Genomic DNA, 21,366 nt, shown 5'->3' with positions numbered 1-21,366 from the left:
GGGACATGGGCAGTGGTGCAGACTAGAGATCATTGAATCTTTTAATGTTTGGTTAGACTCAGATCGGTGAATTTCCCCATTTTCGCCTATCAGTTTACCAAACAGTGCGCCAAACTAATCCAAACCCCAATAAACTCAATAGGAGGCAAAACCAAATGCACAGACAACACCTTAAGGGGGCCCAAAAGCTGCCAAAATAGCTCAAATTAGGGGAAGACAACAGGAAAAGTGGTAATAATTGACCCAGAGTACAAATAATATAATTGCACAGCATGGATGCATGGTACAACACCTGGGACAGGGCCTAAATCATTGATCAGTAACAGGTGGATGAGAGACAGATGTAGGCCTGGTGCTCAGAAAGCCCTGCCAAATTCAGGCATGATACAGGATCTGTGCCAGCATTTATAGCTTTGAATTTAAGCTAAAATTGGGAGGTGGGTGAGGGACTGGTGTAGGCCTGCTGTGCTGGGAGCCCTGATACCTTATGCAACAGCTCAAACTGCTTTTCTGCTCAGCTACACTCAGGTGACACATAAATGAGTTTTGTAGATTGTTGATAGAAACAATTAAGGGTAGTAACACAGTTGCTGACTGAAAGGAAGTGCAGACCTACCGGTCTGGGAGCACTACTGCTATAGTCAACACATATGAAGGAGACCAAACTTGGAGTCAAAATATTTCCAAAAATGAGGGACAGACACCAGGAAAAGTGTCATCAATTGATCCACAGTAGAAATGTGATAATGGCACAGCATGCATAGATGGGACAGGGCCTGGCCCAGCATCTCTGGCTTGCAAATTGATCAGTAAGAGGTGGATGAGTGACAGGTGTAGGCCTGATGCTCTGAGGCCCCTTCCACTAGAGGCAACCTAACAGATAGGATCCAACTTGGAGTCTCCACTTTTCAAAAACAATATTGGCACACACCACTAAAATTCCCCAGAGTAGAAATTGTATAATGGTGCTCTGAGACCGCTTCCACTACAGACAACCCACTAGATGAAGACCCAACTTGGAGTTTCCAGATTTAAAAAAATAATTGTACACACCACTAAAGTGGCACCAATTTCCTCATAGTAGAAATATTATAATGGTGCTATGAAACCCATATTAATTAAAGTTATGCTGTCTACACTTGGAGGAGACATCCAGATGCACATATCCTTCAGTAACAGCGCTGAAGACACATTCTAAGAACATGCTTGCTGTCGGGCATGACAAAACCTCCAAGGCATGACAGGCGAGATCAGGCAACTCTTCTTTTTGAAGACCAAACTGTGAAAGGCTCCAAATAACCCCTGATGTCATTCATATTGAGCTCCAGATACTCCTGCACCATCCTCTCCAGTCGTTCACAACATGACAGACTTGCACTCTGTTCTGCTAGTGCACGGGCTGGTCTAAAATATGTGTTAAATGACTCACAGAAATTGCTTATGCCACTTACTTTGCTGCTGCTAATGTTTTGGCTATGGCGCCTTGACGTTTCCGGGTTGTACATCTACAACTGTGATTTACCTTCACTGCCTTACTGCAGTCTTGGGGAAAGCCACCCCTAAGATTGTCTACAAGCATATTTTGATGCTCCAGCATGCGGGCATCCCTTTTCCGGGGGGGGGGGGGGAATCATCTGGCTAAATTTAATTTTGTACCATGGATCTAACAGAGTGGCAACCCAGTAGTCAGCACTGTTGTGATTTTGCTTTTTGCTCCCTCTAGTGGTCATTAGTGATTTGACTCTGGAGCGTCTGTCTTTTCCTATATCCTCACCTGGGCCGTTAGTTCAGGGGCGTTGCTATATAAGCTCCCTGGACCTTCAGTTCAATGCCTGGCATCGTTGAAATCAGAGCTAATCTGTTGTGCTCTTGTCCTCTGATCCTGGTTCCTGTTTTTCAAGCTAAGTCTGCTTCTTTGCTTTTTGCTTTTGTTTTGTTTGGTATTTTTGTCCAGCTTGTTCCTATCTGTATCCTGACCTTTGCTGGAAGCTCTAGGGGGCTGGTGTTCTCCCCCCGGACCGTTAGACGGTTCGGGGGTTCTTGAATCTCCAGCGTGGATTTTTATAGGGTTTTTGTTGACCAGATAAGTTATCTTGCTATATTCTGCTATTAGTAAGCTGGCCTCTCTTTGCTGAACCTGGTTCATTTCTGTGTTTGTCATTTCCTCTTACCTCACCGTTATTATTTGTGGGGGGCTTGTATCTTGCTTTGGGGTCCCTTTCTCTGGAGGCAAGAGAGGTCTTTGTTTTCTTCTCCTAGGGGTAGTTAGATTCTCCGGCTGGCGCGAGTCATCTAGCGATCACCGTAGGCATGATCCCCGGCTACTTCTAGTGTTGGCGTTAGGAGTAGCTATTTGGTCAACCCAGTTACCACAGCCCTATGAGCTGGATTTTTGTATCTTGCAGACTTACACGTTCCTCTGAGACCCTGTCCACTGGGGTCATAACAGTATGCCAGGCCAGTATTAAATGTTTAATGCATTGCAGAAGTGGGATTATAAGAAAGAAAATTTTGAGTTTTTTTTTTCCCTCTCTCATTTTTTTTTTCTTTTCCCCTTTACCTCAGAGTGGCTTAAGCTTGCTGCAGACATGAATGTCCAGACCTTGATTACAAGTGTGGACCAGCTTGCCGCTCGTGTGCAGGGTATACAAGATTATGTTACCAGAAATCCTAGGTCTGAACCCAAGATTCCGATTCCTGAACTGTTTTCAGGAGACCGATTTAAGTTTAGGAATTTCAGGAATAATTGTAAATTATTTTTGTCCCTGAAACCTTGTTCGTCTGGAGACTCTGCTCAACAAGTAAAAATTGTTATTTCATTCTTACGGGGTGACCCTCAGGATTGGGCTTTTTCGTTGGCGCCAGGAGATCCGGCATTGGCTGATATTGATGCGTTTTTTCTGGCGCTCGGTTTACTTTATGAGGAACCCAATCTTGAGATTCAGGCAGAGAAAGCCTTGCTGGCTATGTCTCAGGGCCAAGACGAGGCTGAGGTGTATTGCCAAAAATTTCGTAAATGGTCCGTGCTGACACATTGGAACGAGTGTGCACTGGCCGCTAATTTTAGAAATGGCCTTTCTGAGGCCATTAAGAATGTTATGGTGGGTTTTCCCATTCCCACAGGTCTGAATGATACCATGTCCCTGGCTATTCAAATTGACCGGCGGTTGCGGGAGCGCAAAACCGCAAATTCCCTCATGTTGTTGTCTGAACAGACACCTGATGTGATGCAATGTGATAGAAAAACCGCAAATTCCCTCATGGTGTTGTCTGAACGGACACCTGATTTGATGCAATGTGATAGAATCCTGACTAGAAATGAGAGGAAAATTCATAGACGCCGGAATGGCTTGTGCTACTACTGTGGTGATTCTACACATGTTATCTCAGCATGCTCTAAACGTATATCTAAGGTTGTTAGTCCTGTCACCGTTGGTAATTTGCATCCTAAGTTTATTCTGTCTGTAACTTTGATTTGCTCACTGTCATCTTATCCTGTCATGGCGTTTGTAGATTCGGGTGCTGCCCTGAGTCTTATGGATCTCTCATTTGCTAAGCGCTGTGGTTTTATTCTTGAACCATTAGAAAATCCTATCCCTCTTAGGGGTATTGATGCTACGCCATTGGCAGAAAATAAGCCGCAGTATTGGACACAGGTTACCATGTGCATGACTCCTGAACACCGCGAGGTGATACGTTTTCTCGTTCTACATAAGATGCATGATTTGGTTGTTTTGGGGCTGCCATGGTTACAGACCCATAATCCAGTCCTTGACTGGAAGGCTATGTCAGTGTCTAGTTGGGGCTGTCGTGGTATTCATGAGAATTCCCTGCCTGTGTCTATTGCTTCTTCTACGCCTTCGGAAGTTCCGGAGTACTTGTCTGATTATCAGGATGTCTTTAGCGAGTCCAGGTCCAGTGCATTGCCTCCTCATAGGGAATGTGACTGTGCAATAGATTTGATTCCAGGCAGTAAATTTCCTAAGGGAAGACTGTTTAATCTGTCGATACCTGAACATACCGCTATGCGTTCATATATCAAGGAGTCTCTGGAGAAAGGACACATCCGTCCGTCTTCTTCCCCTCTTGGTGCGGGATTCTTTTTTGTGGCTAAAAAGGACGGATCTTTGAGGCCTTGTATTGACTATCGGCTTTTAAATAAGATCACTGTCAAATTTCAGTATCCTTTGCCGCTGTTGTCTGACTTGTTTGCCCGGATTAAAGGTGCCAAGTGGTTTACCAAGATAGACCTTCGTGGTGCGTACAACCTTGTGCGCATTAAGCAAGGGGATGAATGGAAAACCGCATTCAATACGCCCGAAGGTCATTTTGAGTACTTGGTGATGCCTTTTGGGCTCTCTAATGCCCCTTCAGTTTTTCAGTCCTTTATGCATGACATTTTCCGGAACTATCTGGATAAATTTCTGATCGTTTATCTGGATGATATTCTGTTTTTTTCTGATAATTGGGACTCGCATGTGGAGCAGGTCAGGATGGTCTTTAAAATTTTGCGTGAAAATTCTTTGTTTGTCAAGGGCTCAAAGTGTCTTTTTGGTGTACAGAAGGTTCCCTTTTTGGGGTTCATTTTTTCCCCTTCTGCTGTGGAGATGGACCCAGTCAAGGTCTGAGCTATTCTTGATTGGACTCAGCCCTCGTCAGTTAAGAGTCTTCAGAAGTTCTTGGGTTTCGCTAACTTCTACCGTCGTTTTATCGCTAACTTTTCTAGCATTGTGAAACCTTTGACGGATATGACCAAGAAGGGCTCCGATGTGGTTAATTGGGCTCCTGCTGCCGTGGAGGCTTTCCAGGAGTTGAAACGTCGGTTTACTTCGGCGCCTGTTTTGTGCCAGCCTGATGTCTCGCTTCCCTTTCAAGTTGAGGTGGATGCTTCAGAGATTGGAGCAGGGGCCGTTTTGTCGCAGAGAGGCCCTGGTTGCTCTGTTATGAGACCTTGCGCCTTTTTCTCTAGGAAGTTTTCGCCTGCGGAGCGAAATTATGATGTGGGCAATCGGGAGTTGTTGGCCATGAAATGGGCATTTGAGGAGTGGCGTCATTGGCTCGAGGGTGCTAAGTAGTGTTGAGCATTCCGATACTGCAAGTATCGGGTATCGGCCGATACTTGCTGTATCGGAATTTCCGATACCGAGATCCGATACTTTTGTGGTATCGGGTATCGGGTATCGCAACAACATTAATGTAATAATGTGTAAAAAAGAGAATTAAAATAAAAAATATCGCTATACTCACCTGTCCGACGCAGCCTGGACCTCAGCGAGGGAACCGGCAGCGTTGTTTGTTTAAATTTCGCGCTTTTACTTGGTTACGTGAAGTCCCGGCTTGTGATTGGTCAGGGCGGCCATGTTGCCGGGACGCGGACCAATCACAGCAAGCCGTGACGAAATTACGTCACGGCTTGCTGTGATTGGTCCGCGTCCCGGCAACATGGCCGCCATTAACCAATCACAAGCCGTGACGTCACGGGAGGCTGGACATGCGCGTATTTTGAAAAGCGCGCGTGTCCAGCCTCCAGTGACGTCCCGGCAACATGGCCGCCATTAACCAATCACAAGCCGTGACTTCACGGGAGGCTGGACATGCGCGTATTTTGAAAAGCGCGTGTGTCCAGCCTCCAGTGACGTCCCGGCAACATGGCCGCCATTAACCAATCACAAGCCGGGACGTCACTGGAGGCTGGACACGCGCGCTTTTCAAAATACGCGCATGTCCAGCCTCCCGTGACGTCACGGCTTGTGATTGGTTAATGGCGGCCATGTTGCCGGGACGCGGACCAATCACAGCAAGCCGTGACGTAATTTCGTCACGGCTTGCTGTGATTGGTCCGCGTCCCGGCAACATGGCGCCGTGACCAATCATAAGCCGGGACGTCACTGGAGGCTGGACACGCGCGCTTTTCAAAATACGCGCATGTCCAGCCTCCCGTGACGTCACGGCTTGTGATTGGTTAATGGCGGCCATGTTGCCGGGACGCGGACCAATCACAGCAAGCCGTGACGTAATTTCGTCACGGCTTGCTGTGATTGGTCCGCGTCCCGGCAACATGGCCGCCCTGACCAATCACAAGCCGGGACTTCACGTAACCAAGTAAAAGCGCGAATTTTAAACAAACAACGCTGCCGGTTCCCTCGCTGAGGTCCCGGCTGCGTCGGACAGGTGAGTATAGCGATATTTTTTATTTTAATTCTTTATTTTACACATTAATATGGTTCCCAGGGCCTGAAGGAGAGTTTCCTCTCCTTCAGACCCTGGGAACCATCAGGATACCGTCCGATACTTGAGTCCCATTGACTTGTATTGGTATCGGGTATCGGTATCGGATTGGATCCGATACTTTGCCGGTATCGGCCGATACTTTCCGATACCGATACTTTCAAGTATCGGACGGTATCGCTCAACACTAGTGCTAAGCATCGTGTGGTGGTCTTGACTGATCACAAAAATCTGATGTATCTCGAGTCTGCTAAACGCCTGAATCCTAGACAGGCCCGCTGGTCATTGTTTTTCTCCCGATTTGACTTTGTTGTCTCGTATTTACCAGGTTCAAAGAATGTGAAGGCCGATGCTCTTTCCAGGAGCTTTGTGCCTGATGCTCCTGGAGTCGCTGAACCTGTTGGTATTCTTAAGGATGGTATTATCTTGTCAGCTATTTCTCCTGATCTGCGACGTGTGTTGCAGAGATTTCAGGCTGATAGGCCTGATTCTTGTCCACCTGACAGACTGTTTGTGCCTGATAAGTGGACCAGCAGAGTCATTTCCGAGGTTCATTCCTCGGTGTTGGCAGGTCACCCAGGAATTTTTGGCACCAGAGATCTGGTGGCCAGATCCTTTTGGTGGCCTTCCTTGTCTAGGGATGTGCGGTCATGTGTACAGTCCTGTGGGACTTGTGCTCGAGCTAAGCCTTGCTGTTCTCGTGCCAGCGGGTTGCTCTTGCCCTTGCCTGTCCCTAAGAGACCTTGGACACATATCTCCATGGATTTCATTTCTGATCTTCTGGTGTCTCAGGGCATGTCTGTTATCTGGGTGATATGTGATCGCTTCTCCAAGATGGTCCATTTGGTTCCTTTGCCTAAACTGCCTTCCTCTTCCGATCTGGTTCCTGTGTTTTTCCAGAACGTGGTTCGTTTGCACGGCATCCCTGAGAATATTGTGTCAGACAGAGGATCCCAGTTCGTTTCCAGATTCTGGCGATCCTTTTGTAGTAGGATGGGCATTGACTTGTCGTTTTCTTCTGCTTTCCATCCTCAGACTAATGGACAGACGGAGCGAACTAATCAGACTTTGGAGGCTTATTTGAGGTGTTTTGTCTCTGCTGATCAGGACGATTGGTTGACCTTCTTGAGGTTAGCTGAGTTTGCCCTTAATAATCGGGCTAGTTCCGCCACCTTGGTTTCGCCGTTTTTCTGCAACTCTGGTTTCCACCCTCGTTTTTCTTCGGGTCATGTGGAACCTTCTGACTGCCCTGGGGTGGATTCTGTGGTGGATAGGTTGCAGCGGATCTGGAATCTTGTGGTGGACAACTTGAAGTTGTCACAGGAGAGGGCTCAGCGCTTTGCCAACCGCCGCCGCGGTGTGGGTCCCCGACTACGTGTTGGGGATTTGGTGTGGCTTTCTTCCCGCTTTGTTCCTATGAAGGTTTCCTCTCCCAAATTTAAACCTCGTTTTATTGGTCCTTACAAGATATTGGAAATTCTTAATCCTGTATCCTTTCGCCTGGATCTACCTGTGTCGTTTGCTATCCACAACGTGTTTCATAGGTCCTTGTTGCGGCGGTACGTTGTGCCTATGGTTCCTTCTGCTGAGCCTCCTGCTCCGGTGTTGGTTGAGGGCGAGTTGGAGTACGTGGTGGAGAAGATCTTGGATTCTCGTCTCTCCAGGCGGAGGCTTCAGTACCTGGTCAAGTGGAAGGGCTATGGTCAGGAAGATAATTCCTGGGTGGTCGCCTCTGATGTTCATGCGGCCGATTTAGTTCGTGCCTTTCACGCCGCTCATCCTGATCGCCCTGGTGGTCGTGGTGAGGGTTCGGTGACCCCTCACTAAGGGGGGGGTACTGTTGTGATTTTGCTTTTTGCTCCCTCTAGTGGTCATTAGTGATTTGACTCTGGAGCGTCTGTCTTTTCCTATATCCTCACCTGGGCCGTTAGTTCAGGGGCGTTGCTATATAAGCTCCCTGGACCTTCAGTTCAATGCCTGGCATCGTTGAAATCAGAGCTAATCTGTTGTGCTCTTTTCCTCTGATCCTGGTTCCTGTTTTTCAAGCTAAGTCTGCTTCTTTGCTTTTTGCTTTTGTTTTGTTTGGTATTTTTGTCCAGCTTGTTCCTATCTGTATCCTGACCTTTGCTGGAAGCTCTAGGGGGCTGGTGTTCTCCCCCCGGACCGTTAGACGGTTCGGGGGTTCTTGAATCTCCAGCGTGGATTTTTATAGGGTTTTTGTTGACCAGATAAGTTATCTTGCTATATTCTGCTATTAGTAAGCTGGCCTCTCTTTGCTGAACCTGGTTCATTTCTGTGTTTGTCATTTCCTCTTACCTCACCGTTATTATTTGTGGGGGGCTTGTATCTTGCTTTGGGGTCCCTTTCTCTGGAGGCAAGAGAGGTCTTTGTTTTCTTCTCCTAGGGGTAGTTAGATTCTCCGGCTGGCGCGAGTCATCTAGCGATCACCGTAGGCATGATCCCCGGCTACTTCTAGTGTTGGCGTTAGGAGTAGCTATTTGGTCAACCCAGTTACCACAGCCCTATGAGCTGGATTTTTGTATCTTGCAGACTTACACGTTCCTCTGAGACCCTGTCCACTGGGGTCATAACACAGCACTATTTCTAACCCTAAGAAGACGGGCATCATGTTGAAGATAGTACAGCAAGAATTTGCTCATATGTCGGGCGCTTCCATGAGGTCCAAGTTCATGCTGTGTTGGTGGTGGGGTAACACTCAAGGTTGCTTTCTCCGTCCATTCCCGCCAACCACAGACAACAGAGAGCGTATCATTATCCTCTTCATTTCATGACTGTTGCGCATCCATCACCTTTTCTTCTTCAGTTTGGTCCTCGGCTACTGCATCTTCACTATTATTATTATTATTTATTTTTTATACCACCATTTATTCCATGGCACTTTGCATGTGAGTAGGGGTATACATAACAAAAACAAGTACAGTAATCTTAAACAATACAAGTCATGACTGGTACAGGGGGAGAGAGGACCCTGCCCAAGAGGGCTCACAATCTACAATCTATACAGTAGGCGATGGGAGAGGTGGTCATGCAGTGGCTTAGTTGACTGGTGGTTGCTGCAGGTTGTAGGCTTGTCAGAAGAGGTAGGTCTTCAGGTTCTTTTTCAATGTTTCCATGGTGGGTGAAAGTCTGATATGTTGTGGAAGAGAGACACACTCCTGAATAAAGTCTCTAACTTCACGGGCCATATGCGGCAACCAGTACGTCCTTGCCAGAAGCTCAGATGTCCTTTTGATCCCAAATTCTCCACCCACCCTGGACGAGGGAGCCCAAGAGAGAAATTCCGGTAACAAATTGGATGGTAGGAAAGTCTTTCCCAGGGGCACAGACTCTAGCGACACCAGAGCCACAGTTCTCAGACTCTCAGAGGGAACAATTAACTGAGGCTCCTCCTCCTCCTTTGATGACACCATGGAGCGGGAGAGAACATTGGCGCGAATGTTCTTCTCCCCAGATAGAAATTGAAGGGTGAAGTGGAACCGGGAGAAGAACAGGGACCATCTTGTCTGGCAAGAATTCAGCCGATGGGCTGTTTGCAAATATACTAAATTCTTGTGGTCATTGTAGACTTGAAAGGGAAAGCGAGCCCCTTCCAGGAGGTGTCTCCATTCTGAAAAAGCCAACTTCATTGCTAGTAAATCCCTGTCTCCAATGGAATAATTCCTCTCTGCTGGAGTGAAGGTCTTGGATAAAAGGAAGCAAGGATACTTGAGCATCCTTTTGGAAGAGGGTCGCTCCAGCTCCGAAAGATGAGGCATCCACCTCAATAATAAAAGGCTTAGCTACATCGGAACGATATAGAATGGGAGCGCTAGCAAAGTGGGACTTAACAGATAAGAAGGCTTTGGAGACCTCTTCTGACCACAATTTGGGATTTCTCCCTTCTTGGTGAGGGCTACCAAAGGAGCTACCAAAGTTCAGAAGTGGGGGATGAACTGACGATAATAATTAACGAACCCCATAAAGTGCTGTACAGCCTTGAGAGAATGGGGTTCCTGCCAGTCCATCACTGCTTGTAGCTTGGCAGGATCCATAGCTAATCCCCGGGCTGAGATGATATAGCCCAGGAAAGGCAAGGACTCTTGCTGAAACACACACTTCTCCAACTTTGCGTAGGGGGAGTTTGCCCATAGGAGATCAAAAACTCTGCAAAGATCTTTCCGGTGGGAATCAATATCTGGAGAGATGGTGAGAATATCATCCAGATTGACCACCACTGAGGTGGAAAGCATATCCCGGTAGATGTCGTTCACAAAGTCTTGGAAGACGGCTGGGGCATTACAGAGCCCAAAGGGCATCACCAGATATTCAAAGTGCCCATCTGTGATATTAAAGGACGTCTTCCACTCGTCCCCCTCACGGATGTGAATCAGGTTGTAAGCACCCCGCAGATCTAGCTTAGTAAATACCTTAGCTCCCCAGAGCCTATCGAAGAGCTCAGATATCAGGGGAAGAGGGTACTTATTCTTAATGGTAATAGCGTTAAGACCCCTGTAGTCTATACATGGACGTAATTCTCCGCTCTCCTTCTGCACGAAGAAGAACCCCGCCCCCGCAGGTGACACCGACTTCCTAATGAAGCCTATTGCCAGATTCTGCTGGATGTACTGTGACATTGCCTCCGTCTCTGGGAGAGACAGGGGATAGACACATCTCCGAGGAGGCTCTGCCCCTGGCAAGAGGTCAATAGGAGAAAACATCTGCATAGGACCAGAAGTGTTGGGGAAGAGAACTAAGATCTGTGGGTATCTCCATAGTGGCAACCTGAACACACTCCCTATGACATCTACCTTCACAGGATTTACTCCATCCCAGTATTCTCCCAGAGGACCACTCAATATGTGGGGAGTGGTAAAGCAACCAAGGTATCCCTAGAAGAATCTCATCTATTACCTTGGGAATGACGAGAAGGGAGATGATCTCCTGATGAGATGGAGACATGGTTAATGAAAAGGGGATAGTCTGATGTGTGATCTGTGAAGGTAGTGCAGACCCATTCACCAATCTTATGGTCACTGGTTTGGCTAGCATAACCAGAGGAATTGCGCGCCATTGAGAAAAGGAAGAAGACATGAAATTTCCCTCCACCCCGGAATCCACACAAAGCTCACCTGCAAAAGTGGAAGGGCCAAAAGTAATTGTCCCCTTGAAGGACAGTTTGGAGGAGAACGCCGCTGTGTCTAGTCTAGTGAACCCCCTCCTATAGTTACTAGACGCCGTCGTTTCCCTGTCGCAGCAGACAATTTTTGAATAATGTCCTGACTGCTGGCAGCCACTACAGAGCATGAGTGTTTGAGCAGCACGGGACTTAGGACCTGCACGAGAAACCTCCATGGCCTCATAGGGCTCGGACGTCTGGACAGGTGACTCCAGAGGTTTGGCGAAGGTAGGTGCCAACCGAAACCTCTGTCTACACTGGGCTCGCTCCAACCTTCGCTCATTAAAATGGAGGTCTATGCAAGTGGATATAGTTATTAGCTCCTCCAGTGTAGCAGGAATCTCTCTGGTGGCCAAGGCGGCCTTAACATGGTCAGCCATTCCTTTCCAAAACACTGGTATCAGGACTTTATCCGACCACTCCAGCTCTGATGCTAAAGTTCGGAAGTGGACGGCAAAATGACTGACCGAGGCCGAACCCTGTGTTAATGCCAACAGTTGAAGCGCCGAATCATGGGTGACACGAGGTCCCATAAAGACCTGTTTCAGAGTGTCCAGGAACCTTGAAGCACTCTGCACCACATGATCATTATGCTCCCACAGCGGCGTTGCCCACTTCAATGCCCTGCCCGACAGAAGGGATAAAATGAATCCCACTTTAACCCGTTCCGTGGGAAAGCATGTAGCCAGGAGCTCAAGATGTATAGTGCGCTGGCTCACAAATCCCCGACACAGCTTACTGTCTCCAGCAAACTTGTCTGGTAATGGGAGACGAGATAATGTCGGAGCAGGGGTGGCAGTGGACAAACTGGCTGCAGCCACGCTAGCAGCCTGAACAGCGACTGCGGTAACATCCACAGCCGAGGTTGTGCGCTCAAGAGCTGCCAACCTACCCTCCAGTTGCTGGATGTACCAATGTAATTGCTGTTTGTCCGCCATTACTAGCCAGACCCTTGCGCTAGTATAATGTTAGGGCTAGCGGAGTGCACCAAATAATAAAGAGATTGATACGAGATGCGTTCGCAGCCCGGGGTCCACCATGCAGAGAAGGTAGCTGCTGCTATGTAATGGCGGATGGACACTTAGCTTACACGTGGGTTAGACTTCACCCCGTGCGAAATGGTAGCGAGCTCTGTTGCTTCACAGAGTGGCACAATATGCTGCACCCTGTTAGCAGTCACAAGGTACAGCTACAAAACACTAGTGGGATCACTAAGAATCACCCCCACTAATCTGATGATTGAACTGGCTCTCACCCTCGGTGGCTTTTGAGCCTGCACCTGGAGTCAGATGCACAGTTCAAGTGGGAATTCCCACCCTATACTGACGGTTGTCAGGAGAGCGCACTGATGGCGCACGGTGCCATAGATATGGGCATTGCAACATGTGCTTAGTGTGCAGATAGCACTGTCGGGCGTTAGATAGCTTCCACCATTCGGGAGCAGTCCACAACACGAGGAATGGGAATGATTCAGGTGCTTTCATCCATCGACCGTCATTCATCTACACACACACATTGCCAAGGTTTATACTAGGGCATGGCCGAACAGCCATGCAAACCTTTTATAGTAGTAGCAGACCGGGACCTTCCAGATGGTCCAATAGGAACCGCAACAGGACCTGAACATGTGACCCCCGACCTCCAATGGGAGGTCGTCCCGTGAGCATGCTCAGTATGAGAAAAGTGGCACTTAGTCCCAGAAAGGCCTGCTCTCTGCTGGTCAGTACTGGCTACAAGGGCAGAGCCTCGAAAGGCAGCAGTAACCAGCCACACAGTATCAGCTCCAGCAGACGCTGGGACCGACATCTCCACTGAGCAGGTTCCACTGTGGCTGGAGAAGAATAGGAGACCGCAGTGGACGTGGTTTGAGGTTCAACATGAACAGCGGAGGGAACTCAACACCTAACAAGGTGTGTCCAAACGTTTGGTCTGTAATGTATATATATTTATTTATTTTTGCTGCTGCATTCCAAGGCCCATAAGGTTTTCATTTTTCTTTTGACATTGACATGTCAATAGACAATGTAAATACTGAGCATGGTGGGGGTGGGGTTAGCTGTGGTGGGGGTGAGGGCAGCTTTCTCAGCTCTGCTTCACACTTAACTCTGATTATGTCAGAACTTCTGCACCCAGTAAACTAAGTGGATATTTGGATTTAAGGTCTCTTTGCCTGCATTATGCTGCTGTCAGATGAGGAAGCAAAAACTTGATGACAGATTCCCTTTAAATAAATAAAGCCTAAGGAGTGGCGGTCCCAATTAAATATGACTTATGCAAATGTTCAAACTTTCAGGGAATCCAGGTGATCCCACTGCTGACCTCCATACTTTATGATAAGGATCACTTTGTAAAAGCCGACGAGTTTTACCCAGAACACTTTTTGGATTCCAGTGGAAAATTTGTAAGGAAAGAAGCGTTCATTCCTTTTTCAGCCGGTGAGTTATTCTTTCAGATGTCTTCTTTTAGCACTTTGGAGGGGAGATTAGAGCAAATAAGAACATTTCTCCATCATCACATTTACTAAATTAATAGAAATGTTTTTAAATCTCCCTATGAGGCTGTACCATGAGGGTACATTTTTTATTTATGTTGGTTATGGTTTGGGAAAATTTTAAAAACTGCATGGGGCAGATTCCTCCCTTTGGGGCATCTGTGGGGCAAGGATGGTTGTGCCTCCATATTTAAAAGTTGGGTGCTCGAAAAGTGGTAAGATTGGAATCAGACAATTTTTTCATTGCAAGAATTCTGCATCTTAAAAGATATGCTAAAATGTAACTTTTACTAATTATTTAAAGTTACCACACAAAACATACAAATTAGAACCACCGTCATCAACAAAAAATCTTAAAGGGAGATCACTGAAAAGAACACACCAGGCGGGAACAGTGCCTTACACAATGGCATCTAAGTGCTACGTGCTTCAATTGTATCTAGTTGGATGGAGTTTAATAGTCAATAGTCTCCTTGTTCTGACCAGATGTTTCTGCAGACTGAATTTATTGCTATCCTCATTAGTTGCATATGTCCGCATTGGCCTATAATGAAAAAGCACAGTATTAACCATGCAGATACATGACATTTTTTTGTGAAGTGGGTATAATTTATCTTATTGAACAATTTGGTTTAGTCACTTCTGATAAATGCTATGTGGATACATTGGGCACTTTACCTGGTTGTCTCGTGATTTTACTTGGCTAATGATGGTTTCATTTGTCCATAATAGGGCCAGTAGAGTAAAGGTACCGTCACATTAAGCGATGCTGCAGCGATAGCGACAACGATGCCGATCGCTGTAGCGTCGCTGTTTGATCGCTGGAGAGCTGTCACACAGACCGCTCTCCAGCGACCAACGATGCCGAGGTCCCCGGGTAACCAGGGTAAACATCGGGTTGCTAAGCGCAGGGCCGCGCTTAGTAACCCGATGTTTACCCTGGTTACCAGCGTAAAAGTAAAAAAAACAAACAGTACATGCTCACCTGCGCGTCCCCCAGCGTCTGCTTCCTGACACTGACTGAGCTCCGGCCCTAACAGCACAGCGGTGACGTCACCGCTGTGCTTTCACTTTCACTTTAGGGCCGGATCTCAGTCAGAGCAGGAAGCAGACGCTGGGGGACGTGCAGGTGAGCATGTACTGTTTGTTTTTTTTACTTTTACGCTGGTAACCAGGGTAAACATCGGGTTACTAAGCGCGGCCCTGCGCTTAGTAACCCGATGTTTACCCTGGTTACCAGTGTAAAACATCGCTGGTATCGTTGCTTTTGGTGTCAAACACAACGATACACGGCGATCGGACGACCAAATAAAGTTCTGGACTTTATTCAGCGACCAGCGACATCACAGCAGGATCCTGATCGCTGCTGCGTGTCAAACTAAACGATATCGCTAGCCAGGACGCTGCAACGTCACGGATCGCTAGCGATATCGTTTAGTGTGACGGTACCTTAAATCATGGGGGTGCCGTTTGCGCTGGCATAGGGTGCCAACCTCCGCAGTCAGGCAGAGATATTACAGGGACTCTATAGGGTAAGGCACTGTTTCTTCCTGGTGTGTTCTTTTCAGTTATCTCCATTTAACATTTTTGATGCTTGTGGTTCTAAATTGTACATTTATGTGTTAATTTTAAATAATTAATAATTACATTTGTAGCATATTTTTAAGGTACAGAATCCTTGATGATAATAAAATTGCCTGATATTTAGTCTGTGCAAAGTATTCCCTTTAAACTATGAATTTCAGATTGGAATCGCCAACTTATAATTTTATTAGAATAGCCCATTTTAAAATGACATTGTATCTTTTGCTTTAGCCATGAAACAATATCAACTTTTTATCTTTTTCCACATATTTCATTGCTGTAGGTAAGAGAAGTTGCGCTGGAGAAAGCTTGGCTAAAATGGAGCTGTACATGTTCTTCACGAGACTGCTGCAGAACTTCACATTTAAGGCTCCTCCTGGTGTTACACTAGACCTGACTCCTGCAGTTGGATTCACAGCCAGTCCAATGCCCTATAAGATGTGTGCTATTCCTCGTGTGTGATCACTTTGTCACTTACACTGAAAAACCTTAAAAGGTTCTCCTGTGAAAACAAGTTATCATCAAACCACAGATTAAGTGATCATTTATTAATTGGGGGGCTCCAGCCACTGGGAACCACAACCCTTTGCAGAACAGGGCATTGAAGCTAAAGTAATTGTTGTAATCAAGAATTAAACAACATAATTGATATAATTTTAAAGATGTGTGAAAAAACAATGTATTATTTTAAATGGAAATAGAATGCACTTATAGCCACCTGATGAGGAATTGACATGTATAATGATACTACATTGCACCCAATCTGTGAATATTGAGAGGGCAAGTTCAGATCATTAAAAATATGTAAAATGTCACTTGTGTCCTAAATGAAGCCTGGGACTCTCTGGACTAGAGGTTACAGGAGAGAATCGAGCTACTCTCCCAGTCTCTCACCAAGTAAGTCAATACAAGATGAGAATTTACTAATTGGTGGGGACCACACCCAATAGCAGAACAAGACACGTCTATCCTCTTTGGAATAGATATACACGGGCACCTCTCCATGAACTCCCTGTTGGGCTTACGAGAACTGCTCTTGGTCCCATACAGAATGATTAGAGCAGTAGTGGGAAATCGACCTGATGCTTCATATTGTAATGGGTATAATATGGCAAAACTATCAAATTAAGAATTCAAAAGCTTGAATTACCTCTAGTGAGCATTGATTTTTTGTTTTCTTTACTTAAACCCTTCCCAACCCTTTTAAACCTGGTAAATAGTCCCCCACTAGATTGACACAAAATAAATTGAAAGAAATTGATGGCAAATTCATCTTTACCATCCACCCTTTTTTAGTATTTTTAGTATACAACAAGTTTCACTAATTATTTTAACTATTGTTTAACATATTTCCATCTGATGTTTGCAAATTATCATATTTTTTTCTAGCACAAGATTCTTACTGCTGCGCAAACGCCTTCTGTCAGTGATTTTATAACAGCACAAATTATAGTTCACATTTTATCATTCTTCACCTATATGTGTTGTCTTTTTTTTATATTTACAGGACTGAAATTACTCACATTATAACCATAAAAATCATTTTTATGGGTAGTATTTTCAAATGTATTACTGCCATTTTTTCTAAATGTCTAAATAAAAATTGCTTGTTTAATCACTGCTTACTGAAGATGACAACATAAATTAAAGTGGAATTGAATCCAACTTGAATTTTACAAAATTCAATTTTTGTAAAAATGCGGTATTTTTTGTAATTCGCTTCGGCAAAAAATCAACAAGCTGACAGCTGCTGGCCACCACTTTTGTGAGCCATAAACGGCCATGAAAAAGTTATAAAAACCTCAATGGCCCCTCTGCCGCTCACCTCCACCTGTCCAGTCAATGTCACATCTAATGATCCTCCGCCGCTTGCATTGGAATTTTCGGGCCTCTCACACTGTGCTGGACTTGGTGCCTGCGGCGGCTCTGCACATGCAAAAAGAAAGGTCTTGTTGCACGTCATTATGTCATGAGTCTGTTATTCTTCAGCGTGCATGTGCGGAGCCCTCCTGGGTGCAATGGCAGTCAGAAGTCTGGCACAGTTTTAGAGGCCCAAAGAATCCAATGCAAGTAGATTTTGCATGAGGTGAGGCTCGGACGGATGGCAGTGAGTAGCGTAGTGGCCAGAAAGATGAGAGCAGAGTGAGTGTATTTATTTTAATTTTTTAGATTTTATATTTATTCTTCTCTGGGGTCTTTACAGACCCCAGAACATAATAAGGTACATTATACTGTATTTGCATTGCATAACTTCTTCACAAATGGATTTTGTTATGCCCTCCTTCCCAGAATAATAATATCAGTCCTCACCAATAAGCTTTCCCTCTGCTGCCTCTAAAAACTATGAGGGATACCCACCCATTTTTTTTTTCAATTTTTTTAGAGCAAACCTGTTAGCAGGAGTTTGCTAGGTAAACTACAGGCATTGTCAGGTTGGCAGTATTAAACTGATTACAATGATACTTGGGATGAAGAAACCTGTATTGTACTTCTTTGTAATCAGTGTTAGAAGTTTTCAGTTAATGATATGCCCATTTTATGTGGCGGGATTGTAGACAGGTCTTATCTTCCTGCTCTAAGCAAGAGAAACCAGCGAAAGACCTACCTATAGGCCCATCCGGAAGCACAGTCTGCATATCGCTCTGTCTCAATGATAAGGAACATGTTTGTAGTTTGGGGCGGGCCTGAGGGCTGGCCTTTTCTTGGTTTCTATGGTGTAGAGCAGGAAGATAAGACTCTGCCTACAGTCCCACTGCAGAGCAAACCATATCATTAATTAACTGAAAAACTTCTAACTTTGACTACACAAGAACTACACAACAGATTTCTTCACCCCAGGTATCATTTTAACCAGTTTAACACTGTCAACCTGACAATTCTTGTAGTTTATTTAGTAAAATCCTGCTGATGTGATTAAAGTCATTAACCCCTTAAGCCCCGAGGGTGGTTTGCTCATTAATGCCCGGGCCAATTTTTACAATTCTGACCAATGACCTTTTATGAGGTTATAACTCTGGAACGCTTCAACGGATCTCGGTGATTCTGACACTGTTTTCTTGAGAAATATTGTAAAATTGGTAAAATTTCTTAGATATTACCTGCATTTATTTGTGAAAAAAAAATGGAAATTTGGCGAAAATGTTGAAAATTTCACAATTTTCCAACTTTGAATTTTTATGCCCTTAAATCACAGAGATATGTCACACAAAATACTTAATAAGTAACATTTCCCACATGTCTACTTTACATCAGCATGATTTTGGAAACAAAATTTTTCATTAGGCTACGTTCACATTCGCGTTGTTCCGACGCATGCGTCATGCGCCCCTATCTTTAACATGGGGGGCGCATGGACATGCGCCGGTATGCGTTGTAATGCCTTTTACGATGCATGCGTCATATTGACGCACAAGATGGGCGCAGAGGACGCTACTTGTAGCGTTTTCCCTGCGCCGAAATTCCTGTTCCATACTATCTTATGACAACGCATGAGTCGCAAAACGCTGCGTTGTGTACATGCGTTGTTAATTGCGTCGCCGACGCTGCACCCAACAATGCAAATGTGAACGTAGCCTTAGGGAGTTATAACAGTTAAAAGTTGACCAGCAATTTCTCATTTTTACAACTCTACTTTTTTTAGGAACCACATCACATTTGAAGTCATTTTGAGGGGGTCTATATGATAGAAAATAACCAAGTGTGACACCATTCTAAAAATTGCACCCCTCAAGGTGCTCAAAACCACATTCAAGAAGTTTATTAACCCTTCTGGTGCTTCACAGGAATTTTTGAAATGTTTAAAAAAAAATGAAACATTTAATTTTGTTTCACAAAAAATTTAATTCAGCTCCAATTGGTTTTATTTTACCCAGGGTAACACGATAAAATGGACCCCAAAAGTTGTTGTACAATTTGTCCTGAGTGCCCCAATACCCCATATGTGGGGGTAAACCACTGTTTGGGCGCATGGCAGAGCTCAGAAGGGAAGGAGCAAAATGTGACTTTTCAATGCAAAATTGGCTGTAATAGAGATGGGACGCCATGTTGCGTTTGGAGAGCCACTAACGTGCCTAAATATTGAAACCCCCCACAAATGACACTATTTTGGAAAGTAGACCCCCTAAGGAACTTATGTAGATGTGTGGTGAGCACTTTTACCCACCAAGTGCTTCACAGAACTTTATAATGTAGAGCCGTAAAAATAAAAAATAATATTTTTTCACAAAAATGAATTTTCACCCCCAATTATTTATTTTCCGAAGGTTACAAGAAAAAAATTGTACCCCAAAGGTTGTTGTGTAATTTGTCCTCAGTATGCTGATACCCCATATGTAGGGGTAAACCACTGTTTGGGTGCATGGCAGAGCTCGGAAGGGAAGGAGCGCCATTTGACTTTTCAATGCAAAATTGGCTGGAATTAAGATGGGACGCCATGTTGCATTTGGAGAGCCCCAGAAGTGCCTACACATTGAAACCCCCCACAAGTGACACCATTTTGGATAGTAGACCCCCTAAGGATCTTATCTAGGTGTGCTTTGAGAGCTTTGAACCACCAAGTGTTTCACTACAGTTTATGACGCAGAGCTGTGAAAATAAAAATTCTTTTTTTTTTCCACAAAAATTATTTTTTAGCCCCCAGTTTTGTATTTTCCCAAGGGTAACAGGAGAAATTGGATGCCAAACTTTGTTGTGCAATTTGTCTTGAGTATGCTGATACCCCATATGTGGGGGGGTAACCACTGTTTGGGTGCATGGCAGAGCTCTGAAGGGAAGGAGTGCCATTTGGAATGCAGACTTAGATGGATTGGTCTGCAGGCATCACGTTGCATTTGCAGAGCCCCTGAGGTACCTAAACAGTAAAAACCTCCCAGAAGTGATCCCATATTAGAACCTAGACCCCCCAAGGAACTTATGTAGATGTGTTGTGAGAACTTTGAACTCCCAAGTGTTTCACTATAGTTAATAACGCAGAGCCGTGAAAATAAAAAATCATTTTTTTCCTACAAAAATGTTTTTTTAGCCCCCAGAATTTTCATTTTCCCAAGGGTACCAAGAGAAATTGGACACCGGAAGTTGTTGTAGTTAATAACGCAGAGCTGTGAAAATAAAAATTCTTTTTTTTTTCCACAAAAATTATTTTTTAGCCCCAGTTTTGTATTTTCCCAAGGGTAACAGGAGAAATTGGATGCCAAACTTTGTTGTGCAATTTGTCTTTAGTACGCTGATACCCCATATGTGGGGGCAACCACCGTTTGGGCGCATAGCAGAGCTCGGAAGGGAAGGAGCGCCATTTGGAATGCAGACTTAGATGGATTGGTCTGCAGGCATCACATTGCATTTGCAGAGCCCCTGATGTACCTAAACAGTAGAAACCCCCCATAAGTGACCCCATATTGGAACCCAGACCCCCCAAGGAACTTATGTAGATGTGTTGTGAGAACTTTGAACCCCCAAGTATTTCACTACAGTTTATAACTCAGAGCCGTGAAAATAAAAAATCATTTTTTTCCTACAAAAATGTTTTTATAGCCCCCCAAATTTTTATTTTCCCAAGGGTAACTAGAGAAATTGGACTGTAGATGTTGTTGTCCAATTTTTCCTGAGTATGGTGATACCCCATATGTTGGGGTAAACCCCTGTTTGAGTGCACGGTAGAGGGAATTATGTCCCAGGTCACCTTGATGGGATAGTACGTCAAATGGGATTAAGGGGTTAATAAGAACAGTAAGGTCACATCATAACAACTGTTTCTTTTCCTTTGCAAGTGCCAGTGCCAAACTGATGAACGCCTGCAATTCTGACACTCTGGCATTCAACAGTTACGCACTGGAGATTTTGTGACATCCGGTGACTTGAACTGAGATTAACAGAGTTCTCAGCAATTGAG

At 45.1% G+C, this 21,366-nt stretch overlaps 1 protein-coding gene across 2 annotated transcripts in view; it reads left to right on the top strand.

Moving 5' to 3' along the window:
- The window catches only part of LOC143808691 (cytochrome P450 2K1-like), a 1,051,026-nt gene that overhangs the window by 146,731 nt on the left and 882,929 nt on the right, over positions 1-21,366 (top strand). The window contains exons 9-10 of one of the 2 annotated variants that reach the window (XM_077291608.1): positions 13,698-13,839; positions 15,763-16,294. The exons of the other annotated variant lie outside the window; for it this stretch is intronic. Coding sequence (XP_077147723.1) covers positions 13,698-13,839; positions 15,763-15,941 — 321 coding nt within the window. The 3' untranslated portion in view covers positions 15,942-16,294. Of the gene's footprint in view, positions 1-13,697; positions 13,840-15,762; positions 16,295-21,366 lie in introns of those variants that run through there. 2 annotated transcript variants of the gene reach the window in all.

Source organism: Ranitomeya variabilis, chromosome 2, assembly GCF_051348905.1.
Source record: "Ranitomeya variabilis isolate aRanVar5 chromosome 2, aRanVar5.hap1, whole genome shotgun sequence".
Lineage (NCBI taxonomy): Eukaryota > Metazoa > Chordata > Amphibia > Anura > Dendrobatidae > Ranitomeya > Ranitomeya variabilis.
The sequence above is the reverse complement of the archived record's forward strand: the minus strand, read 5'-3'. Positions and strand labels throughout refer to the sequence as shown.